Raw genomic sequence first — 22,822 nt, forward strand, 5'->3', positions numbered from 1 at the left:
ATCCCTGACTATGTTCAGCCACAGGTAGTGGCAATTTGCCTAATATACTGAGTTGACATCCCCGGGCAGGTCTTCTTCCATCCCCAAAACACGCTTATGGTCTTACAGCTCAGTGTCATGCCTCACGTGGCTTCACAGGATGTCAAGGTGGTCCTATCAATACAGGACTAGCAGCATTGAGTTAGAGACACAGCGTAGCATATATGGTCATGTTCCCTGATGAGTCTGGGGAAAGGGGCTGATTTTCTTTTCCCTCTATAAAATGTCTCTCCTGCTTCATATTGCTGTGAGGCCGAGTCTCTTGTAAGTCGTTAGGAGGAACCCTGTGGTCTCTAATAAAGGACATTCGTGCTGCGCATCCTGCACGCAGACTGACTGAAACATCTTCCTATGTCATCAATAGTTGAGCAAGCGTTCTGCCACTGGGCCACACCCCCAACTGCTAGAATATTTCTACATTTCCAGGAAAGTGTGAGCAAGTAGCAGAATCTCCAGACTCCTTCCCCAGCCTTCCCTCAGCACACACAGCCACGATTGCGTCTGTTGTTAGACCAGTACAGCACATTTTTACGATTGAACCACCGGCTGATACACAGAACCAACCTAACCCAAGCCCACACTTGGGTCTGGAACGTAGGCTTTTCTCCTAATGTTGTCCCTCTGAGGACCCACTTAGAATTCCAAATTCTGTTTCTCTGATTCTCTCTCTTCTTCCCTCCCCCTTGTTGAGGGTGGGATCCAGAGCCTTGAGTATCCTGAGCAAGGGCTCTGACTTTGCACTCTATCCCTAGCCCAACAGTCTCTGAATTTTTAATGATGGTCTGTGGCAAGTTCAAGTGTTCTGCTGGGATCCAGAAAGTTCTCCAGTTATCTAATTAGGAACAACAGTCCCATTTGTTTTACATATTCCAAGCAATGTATGCCTATTTTAGCCACACACTGCGCTGTGCACACGTGGCAGTCCAAAGACAGCATTGTGAAGTCAGTTCTCTCTGTGTGGGTCTAAGGATTGAACTCAGGTAGCCAGGCTTAGAAGCATTTCACTAGCCCTAATTTCTTTTTGTAAAATAAACATTAACACCATTTCCACTCAGACCAGTCGCTGGAGACATGGATGAAGCCGACTCCGTGTTTTTAAAATTGAAGCAGACGGCCGATGACTCTCTGTCACTCACGTCCTCGAATGCTGAGTCTGTTTTCATAGAAGGTACGGTCAACCCTCTCTGTTCTCCCAGGGATGCCACATGGCCCCATCCCTACAGGGAAAGGCCAGAGGCTTTGGTGTGTCCATGAAGGGGACAGGAAGATGTGGCAAGTTCCAGCCTTATCAACAACCTTCTGTCTTTCCCCCAGATCCTTACATTGCCTCACTTAGGTGTGAGATTGAATCAGATGCCCATGAATTTGAGGCCGAGTCCTGGAGCCTCTCTGTGGATTTAGCATATGCCAAGAAACAAAAGAAGGAGGTGGTAAAAAGACAGGACGTCCTGTATGGTAAGGTGTCTAATGCCTGTACCACCATGCCAGCCCTCTCCTTAACTCTTCTCTTTGCATTCTTTTGTAAAAGTCTGTGTGTGTGTGTGTGTGTGTGTGTGTGTGAGAGAGAGAGAGAGAGAGAGAGAGAGAGAGAGAGAGAGAGAGAGAGAGAGAGCTCCATGTGAGAGTTAGACTACAACTTGGAAGAGTCAGTTCCTACCTTGTAGGACACAGAGATCCAGTTCAGGTCATTAAGCTTGGCAGCAAACACCTTTGCCCACTGAGCCATCCTACCAGTCCTGTTTTGTTTTGTTTTTGTTTTTTGAGATAGTCTCAGCCTCAAACTCACTATGTAACCTTAGATAACCTTAAAAGTCTTCCACCTTGCAAGTACTTAGGATTACAGACACACACCCCCACACACACACCTGGTTTCTGCAGGGCTGGGAACGGAACCCAGGTCTCTGTGCATGCTAAGCAAACAGTCGACTGACTGTGCTTCATCTCAGCCCCATTTTTTTTTCTTCCCCTAATTTCACCTAAGAGTCTGAGCTACTTAGCCAGCCTCTCAGGAGACCCTGTAATCTGCCCCACCTGCCACTCCCCTGGGACAGCCCTACCTGTTGTACCAGGGAGGGCTTTGTTAGCACAGGTCCCTGCAAACCTGCCTGGCCAAGTGCCCAGGGCTGACTCATTCTTACCTTGTTGGTGACTGTCTCCGTCTGTTTGGGCTGCTCAGACAGAATGTCATCAGCAGGGTGGTGTTTAAACAGAAGTTTATTGCTCACTAAGCTCTAGAGACTAAGAAGTCCAAGATGGGACACAGACTCAGTATTTGGTGAAAAACAGCTTCCTGGTCTTAGATGTTGCCTTCCTACCCTGCCTTCAAATCCTTTGAGGGGCAGGAGCCTCTTTTTTGTATATGTTAACTTCAGATGTGAAGCACTTGCCAGCCACTGGTTGCATCTCTAACCTTGATTTATTGGGTTTTTTTTTTTTACTGTTTTTATTTTTAATTTGAGAATTTCATACCTGAGTATACTATATTTATATTATTTTCATTCCTCGCTATCCCCTCCAACTCCTCCAGTGCCCCACCATCCACCTGCTCTCAAGTTCCTGACCTCTTCTGATATATACATACATATATAATGTGTGTGTGTGTGTGTGTGTGTGTGTGTGTGTGTGTGTGTGTGTATCACATACTGTGTATCTATGTCACCTACTGAGTCCAGTTAGCATTGCCCCTATGTACATGTATTTAGGGCTGGCCCCTTAAGATTGGGGTCTTATCCCTGGAGTGGGGGATGGAGCCCTGTGAAATATTCATCCATGTGTGTTGGTGTGTGGTCTTGGTCTTTCAGATCTTGTGCAAGTAACCCTGTTATTGATATTTCACTAGTGTAGCATCCCTGTTCTGTCCAGAAGACCATCATGCAGCAGTTGGCCTGGTCCTCAGGCTCTCGTAGTCCTTCTGCTCTTCCAGGGTGTTCCTGAGCTTTGTGTCTGCATAACGTGCGAAGTCACCAAGCTTATGTAGTCTTTAATCCCCGAGCCACCCTGCCAACCCAGGATCCTAGTCTATAAAGATTTTCCCATCTGTGAAGATTCTGCTTACCTGACCAAATTACTTCCCAAAAGCTCACTGCTTTTGTTAGTTTTGTTTTGTTTTTATAGGCAAGGGTTTTTTAGGCATGGTGCGCATCTGTCTGCATCAGCTCTGCAGATGTAGACCAAGCTGGTCTCAAACTTGCCTTGTAAGTGGGCAAAGTTGATCTTAAACTTCTGATCCTCCTGCCTTCACTGCCAGAGTTCTGGGTTGACAAGCCTGGGCTACCATACCTGGTTTATGGCATGCTGGGAGGTGGGAAGTGGCTCAGGGAGTGCCCAAGTCTTTGTTCATGATAGACAAGCACTCCTACAGCCATGCTCTTAATAACACAGAGGTTAAGTTTTAGCACATAAATGGACCACAGACATTGGGTGTATTAAGGTCTGTGTTTGGTTACATACACGCAGATATGTGCAAGTTTCTACCCTACCCAGGCTAGAAGTTCCTCATCCTGACCTTCCTGAACTCAAGGACAGAGGCTTCTGGGATGTGGACATTCCACAGCTCATTCCGAAATACTTTTTTTCAAGCTCCTTTGACTTCAGACTCACATAGCAGTTCAGGGAGGGAAGACTTCTAATTAAGAAAGGCCACAAGGCCAAGTGTGATGGGATGCACCTGTTGTCGCTAAGGCAGGAAGGAAGGCATTTGAGCCAAAGCCAACATAGGCAGCACAGCAAGTTTAGGAGTCAGCCTGCTCCCACTCCCTAGCAGCACTGAAGGGAAGATGGCCTTGAACTCCTCAATTGGCCGCCTCTACCTTCCACATACTGGAACTTCAACAGTACAATGCCATATCCAGTTTTTCTGAGGTGTTGAGGATGGACTCCAAGGCCTTATGCACACTAGGCAAGCACCCTCACCTGCAGAGCTATGTCCACAGGCCCAAGACTCTTTCCTCTTTCTATTGTTCGTTTTGTTGTTTGTGAAGTAACTGGGGATAGAACCTAGGGCCCCCGGCCTCCCTATGCATGTGCTGGTCGTGGTCACCCATAAAAGGGGAGAGAGAGAGAGAGAGAGAGAGAGAGAGAGAGAGAGAGAGAGAGAGAGAGAGAGAGAATGTGTGAGTGTGTGTGTGTGTGTGCACGCACGCACGTGCACAAGGGCCCAGCCATAAGGGTGGAACTTAGGCAGGGAGCAGGCAGGGTCAGTCCAGCTGCAGCAGGCCTGCAGCAGCTGTGAGCACCCTGGGAGCCAGGTGAATCTCCCCCCCCCCCTCGCTCTCCGTCCCTGCAGAGCTGATGCAGACAGAGGCGCACCATGTGCGCACGCTCAAGATCATGCTGAAAGTGTACTCCAGAGCCCTGCAGGAGGAGCTGCAGTTCAGTGGCCCGGCAATCAGCCGCCTGTTCCCGTGTGCTGATGACCTCCTGGAAATGCACAGCCACTTCCTTGCCCGCCTCAAGGAGCGCCGGCAGGAGTTCCTGGAGGAGGGCAGTGACCGCAATTATGTCATCCAGAAGATCGGGGATGTCCTGGTCCAGCAGGTAGGTACTGCCCAGGATGGGTGGCACCTCTCTCCACCCTGTCTTCCTTCTCTCTGATAAGATTATGACTCTGGTTGTCACATGCCCACTGTCTTATAAAGCACACAGTTCAGTGCCAGCTCTTGTCCAGCCTGCTCGTGTCCTGGGAACACTGAGGCTGGGATGGCAATCGAACACAGCTAAACACTGTTCAGAATTGCATTTTTGGCTAGGGATCTGCCTCAGTTTGATAGAGCACCATCCCCCGAACTGCATAGATCCTGGGCAGGGTGGTTCCTGCTTATAATCCACTTGGGAGGATCAGGAGTTCATCATCCTCACCTACACAGCAAATTGAAGTCCATCCTGGGACTAGAGATCCCATCTCAAAAGTAAAAATCAAGTAAAATCTTCTGATTTTGTTTCCTTGGTTGATATTTTGCTGGGTTTTGTGGGGGACAGGAGGAGGTTCAGGCAGGACCTGAGGTAGCTCACGTGGCTTAAACTTTGAACCGATCCCCTTGACTCCCCCTTCCTGAGTGCTGGGATTATCAGTGTCCTATACAGTTTATGCAAGGCTGGGGAGTGTGCCAGGCTTCGGGTGTGCTGGACAGATGCTTTACTGAGTTCCATCTCCAGCCCCCAACTGCGGTAGTATATGCATGCCAGTGCAGGTACCTGTTGAGGCCAGAGGTGGATGTCAGGTGTCCCCCATCATTACACAACTTAGATCAACTATTATGTGGGAGGTTGTGCATGTGACATGGTTACTTGAGGAAGTCAGAGGACAAGGAAGTCACAGTTGATCCTCTCCTTCCACCATGTGGATCTCAGAGCAGAAGGGAGTTAGGTCAAGAGTTTGAGGTCAGCCTCACAACATAAAAAACAAAACAAAACCAAAAAAACAAAACAAAAAACCCTGCACTAAAAAGTAAAGAAATCACCGTGCAGTGGTGACGCACGCCTTTAATCCCAGCATTTGGGAGGCAGAGGCAGGTGGATCTCTGTGAGTTGGAGACCAGCCTGGTCTACAAGAGCGAGCTCCAGGACAGGCTACAAAGCTACAGAGAAACCCCGTCTCGAAAAACAAAAAAGTTCCTGTTGAGTTACCGAGTTCCACAGAAAACAAGTATCACATCAAGTAGTCCAGGGCAGGAAGTTGCCAAAGAAGAGCCTTGTCTTCTGGTACCAAGGTGTGTCTGAAGTCTGTGACCCTTCTGTGTTGACCCTCTGCATGCCTGATTCAAACCAGGCCAAAAAGGGGGCGGGGAGAGGGGGGGGAAAGAAATCATTCCATGATCATTGCAGAAAATGAATATGAAAGGGAGATCTTACTTTTAGGACTCACTTAATCTGTAGCAACAGAGTAGGCCACCTGGAGAGTGGGGACAGGCCGGGCTCAAGACAGCGCTCTTACCTCCTTATGCTGGCACTGAGGCCTTGAGGAGGTACTGAGAGGAAACATTCAGGAAAAATCCAGTTCTCAGAACAACCATGTGAGCTAGATGGCAACACTCTGGCAGCACTCACAGGTCATGTGCGGCTAACTTTTCCATTACCTTTCCATGTCAGTTCTCAGGGGAAACCGGAGAGAGAATGAAAGAGAAATATGGTGTGTTCTGTAGTGGCCACAATGATGCTGTCAGTCACTACAAGTTACTGCTGCAGCAGAGCAAGAAGTTTCAAAACTTAATCAAGGTAAACAAAAAACAAAAAACCTTTGTGTTTTGTGTGTGTGTGAGGATGTGGCTATGTGATGTGTGGCAGTGTTTGTATGGACACACATATGTGCTGTGATGCCATGGCACATCTGTCACGGGCAGAGGGATAACCTTGGGTGTCAGTTCTTACCTTCTACCTTGTTTGAGATTTCAACTCTTATTGTTCACCACCAGACTAGCTGACCTGGAGCTTCTAGGGATCCCCTGTTTCTTACCCCCACCCCACATCAAGAGTACAGTGTTTGAAGAAATGCACCATCATAGGCTTTACGTAGGTGCTAGGGATCACAAACGTGATTCCTCATGCTTGGGTGGCAAGCCATGACCGACTGAGACACATCCCAGGCTCTTGTTTTGGTTTTTTGAGACAGGATCTTGCTATGCATCCCAGTCAGGCTTCAAGTTTGCAGGTCCTCCTGCCTCAGCTTTCCGAGTTCTGTGATTCCCGGGGTGGACCACCATGCCAGCCTCACTCTTATATTCACTTGTTTGCTGACAGGGTCTCATGAAGTCTATTCTGACTATAAACACTCTGGGAGGCAAAGGATGACCATGAATTCCGGATTCTGCCTCTGTCTCTGCCTCCCAAGTATTAGGGTGACAGGACTGCATCACCACAGCCAGTTTATGTGTTGCTAGGGATGGAACCCAGATTTCATGCATGCTTGACAAGCACCCTACCCACTGAGCCACATGCCCCCAGTCCTTACCTTTGAGACCAGTATATAGTTCTGGTTGGCCTCCAGCTAGAATTACAGGCATGTACCATGACACCCAGCCATGTGGGCCCTTTGAGGCATTGTCCCACCCAGGGAACCACCCTTCAAAGCCATGCCAGCTTCCTAGAGTTCTGTGAGGTATGCATTCTCTAAACCTTTCTCCTTTTTCTGGTCCCTATGACTCTCCACAGGGCTGTCGTGACAGCTTAGTGGGTAAAGGTGGTCGATGTTGTCAAGCCTGATGACCTAATTTTGGTCCCAGCCCCCACCTGATGGAGAAACCTGACTCTGAAACTTGTCCTCTAACTTCCACACGGGCACATAAACAAAACTAAGTAAACAGGTATTGAAAGAAAGAAAGAAAGAAAGAAAGAAAGAAAGAAAGAAAGAAAGAAAGAACAAAACACTAAAAAACAAAACAGGTGTGATACACACCTGTTCATCTCAGCACTTAGGAGGTGGAGGAATTCAAGGTCCTCAGCTGCATAGGGAGTTTGAGACCAACCTGGGCTACAGGAGACCCTTTCTCACAAAAGAGAGAGAGGAGAAGGAAGGAGGGGAAGGAAGAAAAGAGGAGGAAAGGATAGTGGGGCAGAGGCAGTAGTGGGGGGAGATCCTATGAAAGCAGTACGCAGGGACTCTTCAGAAGCTCCTCAGTGACACTCTGGTAAGCTTAAGAGACCTCTCTGACTTGGGGCTGAGAGTGTAGCTCACACACACACACGAAAGCCCTGGGTTCCATCCCTGCACCACATACCAGGTGTGTTTGCTGCATGCCTGCCATCCAGAACTAGGAAGTCAGAAGCAGAAAGATTAGAGGTGTAAGGTCATCCTTAAGCTACATGGAGAGTACAAGGCCAGCCTGGGCTACATATGACCCTGCCTTTTAAAAGGGAGGGGGGAGCTAGAAAAATGGCTCAGCGGTTAAGAGCACTGGCTGCTCTTCCAGAAGACCCGGGTTCGATTCCCAGTACCCGCATGGCAGCTCACAGCTATCTGTAACTCCAGTTCCAGGGGATCCTACACCCTCACACAGACATGAATGTGGACAAATGCATATAAAATAAAATGAAATAAAAATAAAAAGATAGCTGTTGACCAGCCCCGAATAGCACCACGCTCAGCCGCGTGCAGGGAGCTGCTCTCAGCACCACCAAAAAACAGGCCAAGTGGCCACTTTGGTTCTCAGTTAAAAGACATATGTGTAAATCAAAAGTGACTAGAGAGCCAGATTCGGAACAAAGGTGGATGGATACCCAGGCTGGTTCTGGAGGGTTCTGGGACACTTGCTGTCAGTCAGGATCAAGGATCAGAGTCCATGTGTGTACAAATGTGAACACATACTGGATACCCAAGTGTTCCTCAAGATAGTCCATAACTAGCTCTGTCTTCCTTTCTTGTTTGTTTTCTTGTTCTGTTCTTCTTGATTGTTTTGAAGCAGTTTCTAATACAGCCCAGGTTACCTATCCTTGAACCTACTATGTAGCCCAGGATGCCTTTGAAGTCCTGCCTTCAGAGTGCTGAGATCATAGGGCCATCCTATCTTACTCAACTTTTATATTTATGTGTATCTATGCGTGTAGACTGATGTTTCTGTCCCATCTGGTCCCACAGCCAGTTAGACCCAAATAAACACACGGAGGCTTATATTAATTATAAACTGTTTGGTCTGTGGCAGATCTCTGTGAGTTTCAGGACTCACATGGAGAGACCCTGTCTATCTCAAAAACACCCAAAAATAAAAGAAGAAGAGAGAAAAAGAAATTAATACAAGCTACTTATTTTCCATTTCACAGAAAATTGGAAACTTCTCCATTGTGCGACGGCTGGGAGTTCAGGAGTGTATCCTTCTGGTCACACAGCGTATAACCAAGTACCCAGTCCTGGTGGAGCGCATCATCCAGAACACAGAAGGTGGGAACACACTCTGCTATACTCATGGGTTAGGGTGCAGGGCTGTCTCAATCCACCTGCTCTGGAGTTCATCGGTGGACTGGCCACGTTCCCTCTTGTAATCCACTATGCTGGGTGCCAGGCAGTCAGCACATGAGGACAGGAGCTGGGTGAACCTTTGCCCTTAGCAAAGGCTGGGCCATGGCAGGTCCCAGGTCATTATCTTTAAACTAGACATGAACTAGATGAGAACAAAATGATTCCTGAGTTATTAAGAAACGATTTCTGGGATTAGAGAGATGGCCCAGGCATTTGAGAGCTGTTCTTCCAGAGACGTGGGCTTGAGTCCTAGCACCTGGGTGGTGTCTCACAAGCATGAACAACGTGAGTTCCTGGAGAATCTTGTGTCCTCTTCTGTCCTCCACAAACATACATTCGACAAAATACCTATACACATAAAGTAAAATTTAAAAATAAAAGAAAAATGACCTCTGAGTTATATGGCTAGGGCAAGATCTGAGCTGGGTACAGTGAGCACAGGTGTTCTCCCAGCACTTAAGAGGCCTAGTATTATGTAACACTTTTCCTGGGGAGACATTAACAAATGTCTGTTCATCCCAGATAGAGATTGAGAACTGACAACAGACCAATGTAACCTACCATCAAAGGACAACTTGATGAACCAATGATTTGAGGTTACTTAAGAGCATGGATAAAGCACAGGAGTAGGGATGGCTTGAAGACAACTGTATCACCAAAAGCCACAATAGCTTGGATTAGAACTCAAAAAAAGCCAGGCTGTGGTGGCGCATGCCTTTAATCCCAGCACTCGGGAGGCAGAGGCAGGTGGATCACTGTGAGTTCGAGACCAGCCTGGTCTACAAGAGCTAGTTCCAGGACAGCCTCCAAAGCCACAGGGAAACAAAAAAAAAAAAGAACTCAAAAAAGCTGGAACCCCGCATCTCTCTGCAGAACTTACAGGCAACTAAACAAATTGGAGCATGCCCTCACCTCAGCATTCCTTATTGCTTTTATAATCTTAAGGAGACCTGCTATGTGACTCTGGTGAGTTTCAGGAACTTAGTGAGACTTGTGAGTTATTTACTTCCTGAGTCTTAATAACATCCCTCCAGGATAGAATGTTTTAATTTAGAAGAAATTGATACACAACAGGGAGGCAGGAAGGATATACATGCTCTATACTAACCTAGGATAAATTATGAGACCCTGATTCCATAGTAAAACAGGAAGAATAAAAGGGTGGCATGCTGATAGCCACAAAGAACACAGTAGAATGGTTGTATAGCAAGCCAGCTGCTCATGGTGGCAGGCACAATGACCACCCCTTCATATCCCTGGTAGATTTGGACCATGAGAAAATAGCAAGTTTCTCTACTACGTCCTTCAGGTGGTAAGGGCCTTCTGTTGATTGAAACAGGAAGTGGAAGGAGGCATTTTATGAAGAGCTAAAGGACTTGAGGGAAATCTGTCAATAATAGTGATAGGAGTGGGTATGGTGTGTTGGGTAGTTTGTGCCATTTGACCACCACTCTAAGCCAAGCATGGTGGCAAGAAGTTTAGATAGGAGGATCTTCTGCAAGTTTGAGGCCAATCTGATCCACACTGAATTCCAGGCTAACTGGAGCTACAGAACAAGCTACCTTGTTTCAACAAAGAAAATGCAAAGGCTGGGTGGGGTGGTGTACGCCTTTAGTCCCAGCACTCAAGGCAGAGAGATAGCCGGAATTCTGTGAGTTCCAGGACAGCCAGGGCATGTGGAGAGACCATGCCTGCCACAAAAAAAAAAAAAAAAAAAAAAAAAAAAAAAAAAATTGTCACGCGTGGTATTGCAGGCCTGTAATCCTAGGACTGGGAGGTAGGGGGCAGGAGCATCAGGAGTTCAAAGTCATTCTCTATAGGAAGTTTGAGACCAACCTGGGCTACATGAGATCCTGTTTCGAAAGATAATACAAACAGAAACAGAGTTCATTACACTCTGGGCTATTACTAATTTTGGAGAACCATTTCATCTCAGAAATTACAGTTGGCAGAGAGTTCTGAAAGACCTCTAAGCAATGTCCCTGGCCCTAGGGAACACACCTCATAGATCCTATCCAGATGTAACCATAACCACTTCTGTTGTGTTTGTGAGCAAGGGCACACAAACAGTGCTACCTCTGCTTATGTGTGACAGCTGGCACTGAGGACTACAAAGACCTGAGCCAGGCCCTGAACCTCATCAAAGACATCATCTCACAAGTAGATGCCAGAGTCAGTGAGTATGAGAAGGGCCAGCGCCTCAGGGAGATCGCAGGCAAGGTGGATCTGAAGTCGTCCAGCAAACTCAAGAATGGACTCACCTTCCGCAAGGAGGACATGCTGCAGCGCCAGCTCCACCTGGAAGGCACCTTGTGCTGGAAGTCCACATCAGGGCGCTTAAAAGGTAAATTTCTGCCTCTGGCCACCTCTGGTGGGTGTCACATGGGCTCTACATGACACAACCTTGGAGTTCTGGTTGCTGTGTTAGAGTGGTAGGCACCATCTTGATGCCCTGGGCTCTGTCTTGGATTGATATTCCATCCTGAATTGGCACCAAGCTGAGTGATGGGAACAAGACCAAACTTGCAACATTTGAATGTTTTCCGGTTCAAAGAAACTAGTGGAGTACAGAGAAGTGGCTGGAGGAAGAGTATATAATTAGATGAGAGCATCAGAAATGGCTCTTCCAGGGACGGGGCTGTAGTCAGTTGTTAAACGCTTGCTTAGCATGCATGAGGCCCTGGTTTCCGTGCACAGCACCAAGTAAACGTCAAGTAGAAGCAAAATGATTGGGGATTCGGCGTCATCTCAGCTACAGACCAGAGTAGGAGCCATGAAACCCTGCCTTAAAAGAAAAAAAAAAAAAAAAAAAAAAAAAAGAGGCTTCCCTGCAACACTCATGTGCAAAAGTCTCATGTGAGAGATATTCACACAGGGATAGGCACCTAGGGGGACTGGGACTCAAGGGAGCTGAGGCTAGCCCTGCCTGCATCTTTGCAGCAAAAGACAAGATATAACCTGGGACAGAAAGAAAAGTCCATTTCAACACAGAAACCACCTAGAGGCTTGAAAGATGGCTCAGTGGGTAAAGTGCTGAGTTAGATCCCTAGCCAGGCATGGTGATACATTCCTGTAACCCTAGTGCTGGTTACACTGTTTTAACCCTAGTTTAGAAACCCTATCTAAAAAAAGTCAGGTGGAGGGCGAAGATGGCTCACTGTGCACTGATATTTGTTGCCAAGCCTAGCATCCTGAGTTAAGTGTCTGTGACCCACATGTGGTGGAAGAATAGAACCAACTTGCACAACTTGTCCTCCAACCTTCACATACACACCAGGGTATACACACACCTCCCTCCCTTCCCAGCCCATTCCCCTGCATGCCATATACACATTAAAAAAAAAAAAAAATCAGGGAGTGATCACAGAAGACACTCCGTATCAATCCCTAGTGTGTGCACAGATATCTGCACACACATGAACATATATACACATGCACAGGTGCACCCACACAAATGTGTGCATGAGTGCACACACACACATACACACACATGAACAGGCATACCCACACAAATGTGTGTACACCACAAGAACATATATACACATCGAACATGGACACATATATACAAACAGTAACAGCAATAAATGAGGGGCTGGAAAGATGGCACAGCCTGTAAGCATACCCGCTACTCTTAAAGGAGTCTAAATTCAGTTCCCAGAACCTACACTGGGCAACTTACAGCTGCCTGTAACTCCAGTGCCAGGGATCCAGCACCTCTAGTCACTGAGAGCAATTGCACACACATGCACAGAACCGCACAGAGACACCACACACATAGTTAAAAATAAACCCTTGCCAGGCAGAGGTGGGCGGATCTCTATGTTTGAAGCCAGTAAAGTCTGCAGAGTTCAAGGAAAGCCAAAGGCTACACAGAGAAACTAAAACGAATGGAAGGAAGGAAGGAAGGAAGGAAGGAAGGAAGGAAGGAAGGAAGGAAGGAAGGAAGGAAGGAAGGAAGGACTGAGTTACACATTGGAGCTCTAGCTTGAGTGGGAGCCTCTGACATTCCAGGTCTCTGAATCTCAAAATTCAGGGACTTTGTGGAAAGGGGTGAGCTAGACTGGGAACTTGAGGAACAAGAGGTTGAAGCATCCTGGTGCTTAAACTGTCTTGAGCCCTTTGAGCGTGTGACCTCTAAGACCTCCTCCTGTGCTGCTCTCTGCAGACGTCCTCGCTGTCCTCTTGACTGATGTGCTGTTGCTACTGCAAGAAAAGGACCAGAGATACGTGTTCGCTTCTGTGGTATGTGTCTAATGTCTTCCTGGGCCTACTTGCTGGGGCTATGCGGTGGTGGCCCCCAGAGAGGGGACATCCAAGACAAGACATGGAGAGGAAAACAGACTGAAAGAGACCCTGTCTCGTGATCCTTCCAGAAAGTTCCAGCCAGTGTGGACAGGACTAGAATGTACAGAGAATTGAGAACCTGGTGTGGCTCTGGTCCTCATTGAAAGGTATCAGGTGGGAAGGTCTCAAGGGGACACCGAGGTCAATTGTCCTTGCATAAGAAGTTTATTGAAAGAATTAGTAGCCGGGTGGTGGTGTCACATGCCTTTAATCCCAGCAGCACTCAGGAGGCAAAGGCAAGGCAGGCAGATCTCTGTGAGTTCAAGGCCAGCCTGCTCTACAGAGCAAGTTCCAGGACACCCAGGGATACACAGAGACCCTGTCTCAAAAAAAAAAAAAAAAAAAAAGAGTGATGCCATAAGCAGATGGCAGCATGGAAGGGACTCTGCACAGAGTTCAGTCTCACAAGGCAGAATAGGGACCATTCTTTATAGGTATGAGAGGAGAGAGGCGGGTTCATGTAGCTGTCTCTGGTTTCCGGGTGGCAGAGAGAAGGGACAGAATTCCAGGGTAGGAATGTGCCACTCTGAAAATGTGAGAGAAGTGAGAAGAAGCTCGTCTAATTGAGGTACGTGAACTTACAGGGGGAACTGAGAATGGCTCCTGGAGAGTCTACTGACTCAGACAGGTGTCTGTCTTCCCACAACAGCTGGGATGCCAGAATCTGCTCTGAGGCTGGAGAGGGCTGCAGTTAGACATAACTTGAGCAGTGTCTGGTCTGGGGTTAAACACTTCCTTCCTGGAGTGCCCAGATTACAGATTCACAGACACATTCTCTACACTGGGGTTCAGAGGGCTTGCCCATAACCATAAGGCTATGGAGAAAGCAACGAGTTGCTGCCTGATTAGCCCCTAACTCATGACCTCAAGCATCCTCCATCTTCCCAGCCCCATCATCTCTGTGTGTGGCTGTCCTGCTATCCAACATCCCTGGGTACTCACAGGCCCCAGGGTCTGGCCAAAACAACATTACCTTGGTGTGTAGATGTTGAATGTACTCGTATAGCAAATGGCAAAAGGCCTCTGCTCTGGAGGTCTGTAGAGAAGGGGATGGGGGCAGAGAGTAGAAGAAGGGACCTGAGCTGTGTTTACACGGCACACTGATAAAACCCCCAACTGGGGTTTGTGCCGTCTACATAGAGAAAAGACAGAGGACACTAAGACCTAGAAGGTTCCACATCATGACTGTCAGCTGTTCAGTCCCTGAGTAAGCCTGGCCCCTGAGTAGCCCTGCCCTCCATGGGATGGATGGGCATCAGAAAAATGAGAGAGATGGGTCAGGGGAAGGAGGAAAGGTGGACCAGAGGGAAGGAGTGTGGTGTGGGACCCCAAAACAGCTCCCGAATTTTCAGCACCAAGTGGTAGATCAGGACTGATGGAGGTGATGTGGACATAAGAGGACCCTTACCTCTCCCAATGCAGATTGTCTTTTAATCAGAACGAAGGACAGCAGTCTGCGGTGACTAAGCTGGCCAAGGCCAGGGACTTAGTATTTTATAGGACAGAAAGAAATCATTGAAGTGGAAGATTCCATCTGTTGATCTCAAAGTACCTCAGGAATTCTTACATCCCTTGTCACCCTGTCCCGCCTTTCTATAAACTGGGTCAGACTGTTTTTTCACAAAGCTGTCCCCTCTTTAGCTCAGCACACCATAGGACATAGATGTCACTGTGATTTCTATATGTTCCCCCTCAACCCCCTATCAGGAGATTGTGGGACACTAATAAACTTGAGCCACTTGGGCCCAAAACTTTCAGGAAACACGCAAGCACCATCATCTTCCTAAACCCTCTTGTCCTCCTGCCTCCTTTTGCGATTTCTCCAGGTGGATCACTGTGTACCCCAGATACTGTGTTACAGGTGAGACATAAAGTAGCCTATCTTAGTCCCCAAAAATGCAGGGACAAGACAACCACAGTCACCCAGTGTTAATATGTTCAGGAGTTGTTATGCAGAAAAGCACACACAAAAAAAGAAAAGCCACCCAAGCTGGGCTTAATTGTATACACAGGTCACCTCAGCGTTTGTAAATCCAGGGCCTCATACAGCCCAGGTTTGACTAGAACTCACTGTTTAGCTGAGGCCAGCCTTGAACTTCTGAACTTCCTACTTTCATCATAAGTGTTGGGGTGACAAGCCTGTGACTCCCCACCTGGCCCAGTCTTACAGTCCTATAAAGATACCAAGTCTATTGGGTTGGACCACTGGAAATACAAATCTTATTTAACATGATTGTATCTTTAAAGGCCCTAACTCTACACACCATCACATTCTGAGGTACTTGGACTTAACACTAATATATGAATTATAACAGGGTCTGGAAAATTAACTCAGAACACTACTTGACATGTCTTTTGGGGCCAGTAGGTGGCTCCATGGGTAAAGATGCTTGCTGCCAAGCTTGATGCCCAGAACCTTCCATGGTAGGAGAGAAGCAACTCCCACATGCTGTCCTCTGATCTCCACAGATGCATCATGCATGCATGCATGTGCATGCACTCAAGACAGAGCTTCTCTGTAGCTTTGGAGCCTGGCCTGGTTCTCACTCTGTAGACCAACCTGGCCTCGAACTCAAGAGATCTGCCTGCCTCTGCCTCCTGAGTGCTGGGATTAAAGGTGCATGCCACCACTGCCCGGCCAAAATGTTTAAAAACATTAATGACAAAAAAAGAGCCATGGCCTTTGCTGGGCATCGTGATTCACAACTGAAAGCTGAGGCAGGATTGCTGTAAGCTTGAGGCCAGCAGGGTTTCACAGTGAGCTCAAGGCCTCAAAGGGCAATACTAGGATGTCACTTAAATAGTCTCCAATTAGTAAAACATTGCTGTTTTGTGCTGGCATGGCAATTCAGTGCTTGAAGACGGAACCTGAGTTCACTCCCCAGAACCCACATAAAAATGTAGGGTGTGGTGGCACACACTTGTATCCCTGCTTGGTGAATTTCAGACCAATGGGAAACCACATACATGAGGAACAACAGCCAAGATCATGTGCCTTCAGCAGGACAACAGTTAAGTTTCCATCACCTTTCCCCATACAGGACTCAAAGCCACCTGTCATCTCTCTGCAAAAGCTCATTGTGAGAGAGGTGGCCAATGAGGAGAAGGCCATGTTTCTGATCAGTGCCTCCATGCAAGGTCCAGAGATGTATGAGATCTATACCAGTTCCAAAGAAGACAGGAACACTTGGATGGCCCACATCCGCCGAGCCGTTGAGAGGTGAGCCCAGGGTCGCCTGCCTCCTCAGGCAAGCTCTTCCTTCTCAGTTCATGCTCTTGGATTGAGAAGCTATTCTCTTCTGACTTTGACCTCCCAGACAGATCCCTTCGTTGGTTGGTTGGTTGGTTGGTTGGTTGGTTGGTTGGTTGTTGTGTGATTTTGAGAAACAATCTCATGTAGCCCATGCTGGCTTCCAACTCACTATGTAGCCAAGGATGACCCTTCAGGTGCTGAGATGAAAGGTATGCACCACTGTACCCAGTTCATACAGTGCCAGGGATGGGACCCAAGCTTCATGAGTTCCCTACCAACTGAGCCACACAGCCCCCTGAGGAAATCACTTCTCATAAATGAACTAATGGAAGCTGTTCCTGCTCCTTCTAACAATGTTCAGCCTGTCACAGTGCTAAGAAGGCCTGGGGATCTCTGTATAAGGTACATGAGGGGCCAGGCAATTCTAAAGGAGATAAGCAGTCTGAGGCTAGCCTCGCTGGAGCAGGTTGTAAAATCCCTCAAGACTCCTGCCCAGTGCCTGCTCTTCCACCCACCTGAACCAGAGTCTGGGTGACGGGGGCGGGGGCAGGGGAAGCAGTCCAGACACCAGCCTCCTGATCCACATTCCCACCACACTCAGGAACTTCAGCTTTGAGTGGTCCACAACCTCCAGTGTCAGTCGGTCACCTGCAAGTAAGCTGTGCACTGACCACCTCCTCCATGTCACAGCTGGGCACTTAAAGCCCATGCATGGGAGCTGGAGAAATGGCTCAGTGCTTAACAGTGCTTATTGCTTTTGCAGAGGACCCACATAGTGTGGCTTACAGCTGCCTATCATTCCAGTTCAGGGGATCCGATGCCTTTTTCTGGCCCCCCCTACCTGCACATACGTGGCATTGTGCACACATACATATAAATTAAATGTATCAATATTAAAAGAAAAAAAAAACTTGTGCAAGAAGTGGAATGTGGTGCTATACCCCCCTACATCAGGAAGCTGAGGCAGGAGGATCACAAGTTCTGGCTAAGCCCTGACCCTTTGAGAGCTGTTATGTGTTGGCTCTCTGTCTCTCCCTCCTCTGCCTCCAAGCTAAGTCCCTCACAAAAGCAGAGTACAGAACATAGGACTGTGACTTGGTAGTGTGCTTACCCAGCATGCACAGAGCCCTCAGTCCAAGCCCCAGCACCATATAAACTGGTTGTGATTGTGCATGCCCAGTTACCCGAGCACTTGAAGGAGTAGAGGCAGGAGGATCAGAAATTCAGAGTCATTCTTGATCATAGTAGATTCAAGTCTAGCCTGGGACGCATGATGCCTTAATGATTGTTGTTTTTATTTGTTGACACACCTTTAATCCCAGCACTCAGGAGACAGAAGCAGGTAGATCTCTGAGTTTGAGGACATCCAGGGCTACACAGAGAAACACTGTCATGAAAAGCAAACAGCATCAACAACAACAAAAATCAGCGGTGCAGGGAGGTGTAGGTCAGTGGAAGACCGCTTTCATAGCTATACAGGCACTGACTCAGTAATCTTTTCAGTTACATTTCTGTATTGGCGAGAAGGTGGGGCCATGGCATGCCTGTGAAGGCGGGGCTCAGTCATTCTCTTATATTATGTGAGTCCTAGGAATTAAACTCAGGCACCGATGCCAGAGAGGGTGTCAGATGTCCTCTGTCACTCTGCCTATTCTGCTGAGACAGTCTTGTAGATCTGGGCTCCACCCCCACCCCCCCAAGCCTTCTCACCAGCATAGGGGGAAAGAAAAAGGATGCTCTGCGGTACTGATGTCAGGACACTGATGGTAGCTGTCCCCTTTCTCTGCAGCTGTCCTGATGAGGAGGAGGGCCCTTTCAGTGAGACTGAGGAAAGAAAGATGACTGAAGCCCGTACCATGAGACTCCGGGACTTCCAAGGTAAGAGGGGTCAGCATTGTGGTCAGGTCCCTTTGTCACCATAGACCCTCATCAACTCATCAAGTTCACGCCGCTTCATTGAGATTTAATGCACATATCATAAAGTTCACCCTCTTCAAGAGTTCAGTTCAGGGATACGGCTCAGGAGGCAGGGTGGTTGACCAGCTTGCCTGAGGCCCATGGGTTTCAACCCTAGCACTACATACACAGGGATATGTGTCAGGAGTTCAAGGTCATCTTCAGCTATGTGGTGAGCAAATCTAGCCAGAGCCAAATACTGCCTCAAAAATAAATAGATGAATGAATGAATGAATGAATGAATGAATGAATGAATGAATGAATAAGTAAATGATTAAAAATAAAGCATCACGCTGGAAAGATGGCTCAGTGGTTAAGAGAATGGCTGCTCTTCCAGAGGACCCAGGTTCAATTCCCAGCAGCCATATGGCAGCTTATTACTGTAACTCTATTTCCAGGGGCTCCGACACTCTCATACAGACATACATTTGGGCAACACACCAATGCACATAAAATAAATAAGTAAATCATTTAAACAAAAAAAAAGCATCACAATAAAAAATAAGTAAATGGAGCTGGGCATGGTAATGCAGGCCTTTAGTAACAGCACTCAGAAGGCAGAGGCAGGAGGGTCTCTGAGTTGAAGACCAGCCTGTCTACAAAGTGACTTCCAGGCAGCCAGGGCTACACAGAGGAAAGAAAACCCTTTACTCAAAAGAACCAGGGTTGGTTGTTGTTGTTGTTAATTTTATGTGTATGGGCAGTGGACATTTGCCTGTATGTGTGACTAGTACCATATGCATGCAATGCACGCAGAGGCCAGAAGAGGGAGTTACAGGCAGCTGTGAGCCACCCTGTGCATGCTAGGAATCAAATCCGGGTCCTCTCCAAGAACAACAAATGTTCGTAACCACTGAGCCATCTTACCAGCCCCAAGATTTATAAACTCTAAGGCGGAGGTGAGAGAGGATTGATGAGAATTCAGAGCCAGCCTGTGTCATATAGCTATGACCAGGTGAACCAAGAGTATACAAGATGATGTCTCAAAAATCAAGAAATTCACTAGTTAATAACAACCCCGTGTTCTGGGCTGACAGGATGGCTCAACATGTAACGGTAGCTTGACACCAAGCCTGACAACCCAGTTTCAATTCCTGGACCTGACATAATAGAAAGAGAGAACCAACAACTGCAGGTTGTCCTCTGACCACCACATGCAATCCATGGCATGCTTGCCACGTGGTACACAAATAAGGAAATAAGTGTTTAAAACAAACCCTCAAGCCGGGCGTTGGTGGTGCATGCACCTTTAACCCCAGCACTCGGGAGGCAGAGGCAGGCGGATCTCTGTGATTTCAAGACCATGCTGGTCTACAAGAGCTAGTTCCAGGACAGGCTCCGAAGCTACACAGGGAACACTGTCTCAAAAAAACAAAACAAAACAAAAAAAAAAAAAGTTGTTTATTAGAGGGCTAAAGAGATGGAACACTGGTTAAGAGCACTGGCTCCTCTTTCAGAGGACCTGAGTTCAAGTCCCAGCAACCACATGGTGGCTCACAGCCATCTATATTGGATCTGATGCCCTCTTCTGGCATAAAGACATACATATAGATAGAGTGCTCATATATATTTAATTAATTAATTAATTAATTTTTAAAACAATTTAAAAAGCCATCAGTTTTCTAACATAAAATTTTAAGAATTTAACTTTTAAGTTTTTAAGCTAGGAGTGGTAGATCACACCTATAATCCTTGTACTTGGGAGGTCAAGTTGGGGATCTCCAGCCTGGGGAAGAGCAAAATTCTAACTCAAATAAACAAGCAAAACAAACCAGGGGCTGGAGAGATGGTTTAGCAGTTAAGAACACTCACTGCACAACCATGTGGGCCTGAGTTCAGACCAGCCCCCACATAACAAGCTAGATGTCCTGCCAACACCTGTAACCCAAGGTCTGAGAAGTGCAGAGACAGGAGGATTGCCAGGATTTGCTGGCTTACAGCATAGTTGAGAAAATAGAGCCCCAATTTTGAGAAGAGACTCTGCCCTAAATGAATAGGAGAGTGATAGAGAAGGACACCTAATGTCATCTTCTGACCTCCATGTATGCACACAAGTGAATAGAAGAGTGATAGAGGACACCTAATGTCATCTTCTGGCCTCCATGCATGCACACAGATGTCACACCCAAGTACATTCATGTACCCTCATATACACAAACAAATATGGGTTGGGTTTGTTTGGGGGTTTTGTTTTGTTTTGTTTTTTTGAGACGGGATCTTTTTCTCTGTAGTCCTGATGTCCTAGAACTCACTATGTAGATCAGATATCCTCCTGGCTCTGCCTCCCAAGTTCTGGGATTAAAGGCATGCACCACCATGTCCAGCAAATAAATGTTAAAAAAAAAAAAAAAAAAAAAAAAAAAAAAAAAAAAAAAAAAAAAAACCTGGACTGGCAAGATGGCGTAGTGGGTAGACACTTGGTTGCCAAGCCTGATGACCCAAGCTCAATACCCAGATTCTACAGAATGAAGAGAATCAGCTCCTGCAAGTTGTCCCCTGACCTTGCAGATGTAATGAAATTTTTTTAATTAAAAAAGTATATTGTCTTTCAAGGCTCTCTATTCCCCGACTCCTGCCTGTTCATTCTTACCTGCCATTTTGGTGTTCCTGGTGAGAATGGGAGGAGGACTCGAGAGGACAGGACCACATTGTGAAGCTAGTGGTGTTTGGGGGAGGCTGGGAGTGTGCCTCTGAGGCTACAGGTCAGTAGGGCTCCAACCTCACAGCCTGGCTCCAGGGCAGGTCTCTGAGGCTGACTATTACCTCTGGGTGCTCCGTAGAGCGACTGAGCCTGAAGGACCAGATGATCGCCCAGAGCCTTCTGGAGAAGCAGCAGATCTACCTGGAGATGGCTGAGCTGAGTGGCTTGGAGGAGTCAGCCCACTGCCGAGGCCTCTTCCGAGGAGGCGGGGACCCCTCTGAGACCCTTCGAGGGGAGCAGATTCTCAGATCAGCCATGAGTGAGAGTAAGTCAGCCGCCCCACTGTAGTATGTTAGGATATTGTAAGGGTGGGCTGCATGGGAGGCCAGAACCAGGCCCAGGACTCTGTGTGGCTGACCTCACCCAAGACCATGGTCATTTTGCTTTTTTGTGATCCAGGGAACCCAGCATACACAAGAGCTCTACAACTAAGCTACACCCAGATCTTTTAAGCACTTTCTCTGCCAACCAACAAACACTCCTTAGGTGACCTGGTTAACCCCAGAGGTCTATAGTTGACTACTGGTTAGGGCTGTGGCTCGGTTGGTGTAGTGCTTGCTAGCGTATGTGAAGCCCTGGAATCCCAGCACTTAGGAGACTGAGGCAGGGGAACCAGAAGTTCAAGGTCATCCTTAGCTCCATAATGAGTTTGAAGCTAGTCTAGGATGCATGAAAGACATGTCTTCAAGGGGAAAAATACAAAGCTTGGGCCTAAAATATGGCCGGCAAGTAAGGGTGCTAACCTCTATGCATGACAGCCTGAGTTCAGTCCTAGAGATCCACATGCTAGAAGGAGAGAACCCAACTCGTGCAAGTTGTCCTCTGACTGGCACATGTGATCTGTATCACATGTGTGCAGTCATATACAATAAATAAATAAGGAAAATGTAATCTAAATTTTCTTAGTAAAATAAAATTCCCTGATACAGATCCTCCTTTTCTAGGACAGCCCCCCCTCCCCCCCCATAACCCCACCTCTAGCTCTAGCAGGCTGCCAGGCATTAACAGCCATGTTGTAAGCCACTGGGTACATATAACCTGCTGTTTCCACGCATATTCTACTCTGACCATGCAGAGACCGCTCTGCCAGCCATCAGGGCCCCATGTGTCCAGCAGGGTGGGCAGCCCATGTTTGATGGCTCTTTTTCATCAGCAGGTCAGACCACTCAGCCCTTTGCTGCACAGCTTAGTATAGACCCAATGGCTGTCTTTCTCCCTGAGCCATATCTGCACTGCCTTTCCACCTATCTCCTGAGGCCAGTGTCCTCGGCCTCCAATGACACTCATAAATCTGGTACATGGATTAGGAATGTTCTCCTCTCCTCTCTTCACCTGTCTAGAGATTTTGAAATGGTAGAGGGTCACTGAAGGGTTTGTAGACCACCTTACCCCTGTGGGCAGCCTTCCCGTCTGGCTCTCATTTAACATTATGTGTTTACTACTGGACCTAGGTAGGGACTGGTGCATCACATCCCTAGGCCTGGCTTGGGACCTAGATTGCAGCAGGTACCCTGACAAGCTGGAGAGACAAGTCACAGAGCTCATATGGCTCCTCTCTATATGTTGTGTCTTTTTTTTTTTT

At 47.5% G+C, this 22,822-nt stretch overlaps 1 protein-coding gene across 2 annotated transcripts in view; it reads left to right on the forward strand.

The window, feature by feature from the left end:
- Arhgef18 (Rho/Rac guanine nucleotide exchange factor 18) overlaps positions 1-22,822 on the forward strand; it is a 73,947-nt gene that overhangs the window by 44,378 nt on the left and 6,747 nt on the right. Inside the window, exons 3-12 of one of the 2 annotated variants that reach the window (XM_035443203.1) lie at positions 1,095-1,207; positions 1,354-1,494; positions 4,325-4,575; positions 6,127-6,252; positions 8,791-8,908; positions 11,082-11,330; positions 13,152-13,228; positions 16,372-16,550; positions 18,373-18,461; positions 21,320-21,505. In XM_035443203.1, the coding sequence (XP_035299094.1) occupies positions 1,095-1,207; positions 1,354-1,494; positions 4,325-4,575; positions 6,127-6,252; positions 8,791-8,908; positions 11,082-11,330; positions 13,152-13,228; positions 16,372-16,550; positions 18,373-18,461; positions 21,320-21,505 (1,529 nt within the window). The remainder of the gene's footprint in view (positions 1-1,094; positions 1,208-1,353; positions 1,495-4,324; positions 4,576-6,126; positions 6,253-8,790; positions 8,909-11,081; positions 11,331-13,151; positions 13,229-16,371; positions 16,551-18,372; positions 18,462-21,319; positions 21,506-22,822) is intronic. The other variant, XM_035443204.1, reaches the window with a different exon arrangement.

This window comes from Cricetulus griseus, chromosome 4 (assembly GCF_003668045.3).
Source record: "Cricetulus griseus strain 17A/GY chromosome 4, alternate assembly CriGri-PICRH-1.0, whole genome shotgun sequence".
Taxonomy (NCBI): domain Eukaryota; kingdom Metazoa; phylum Chordata; class Mammalia; order Rodentia; family Cricetidae; genus Cricetulus; species Cricetulus griseus.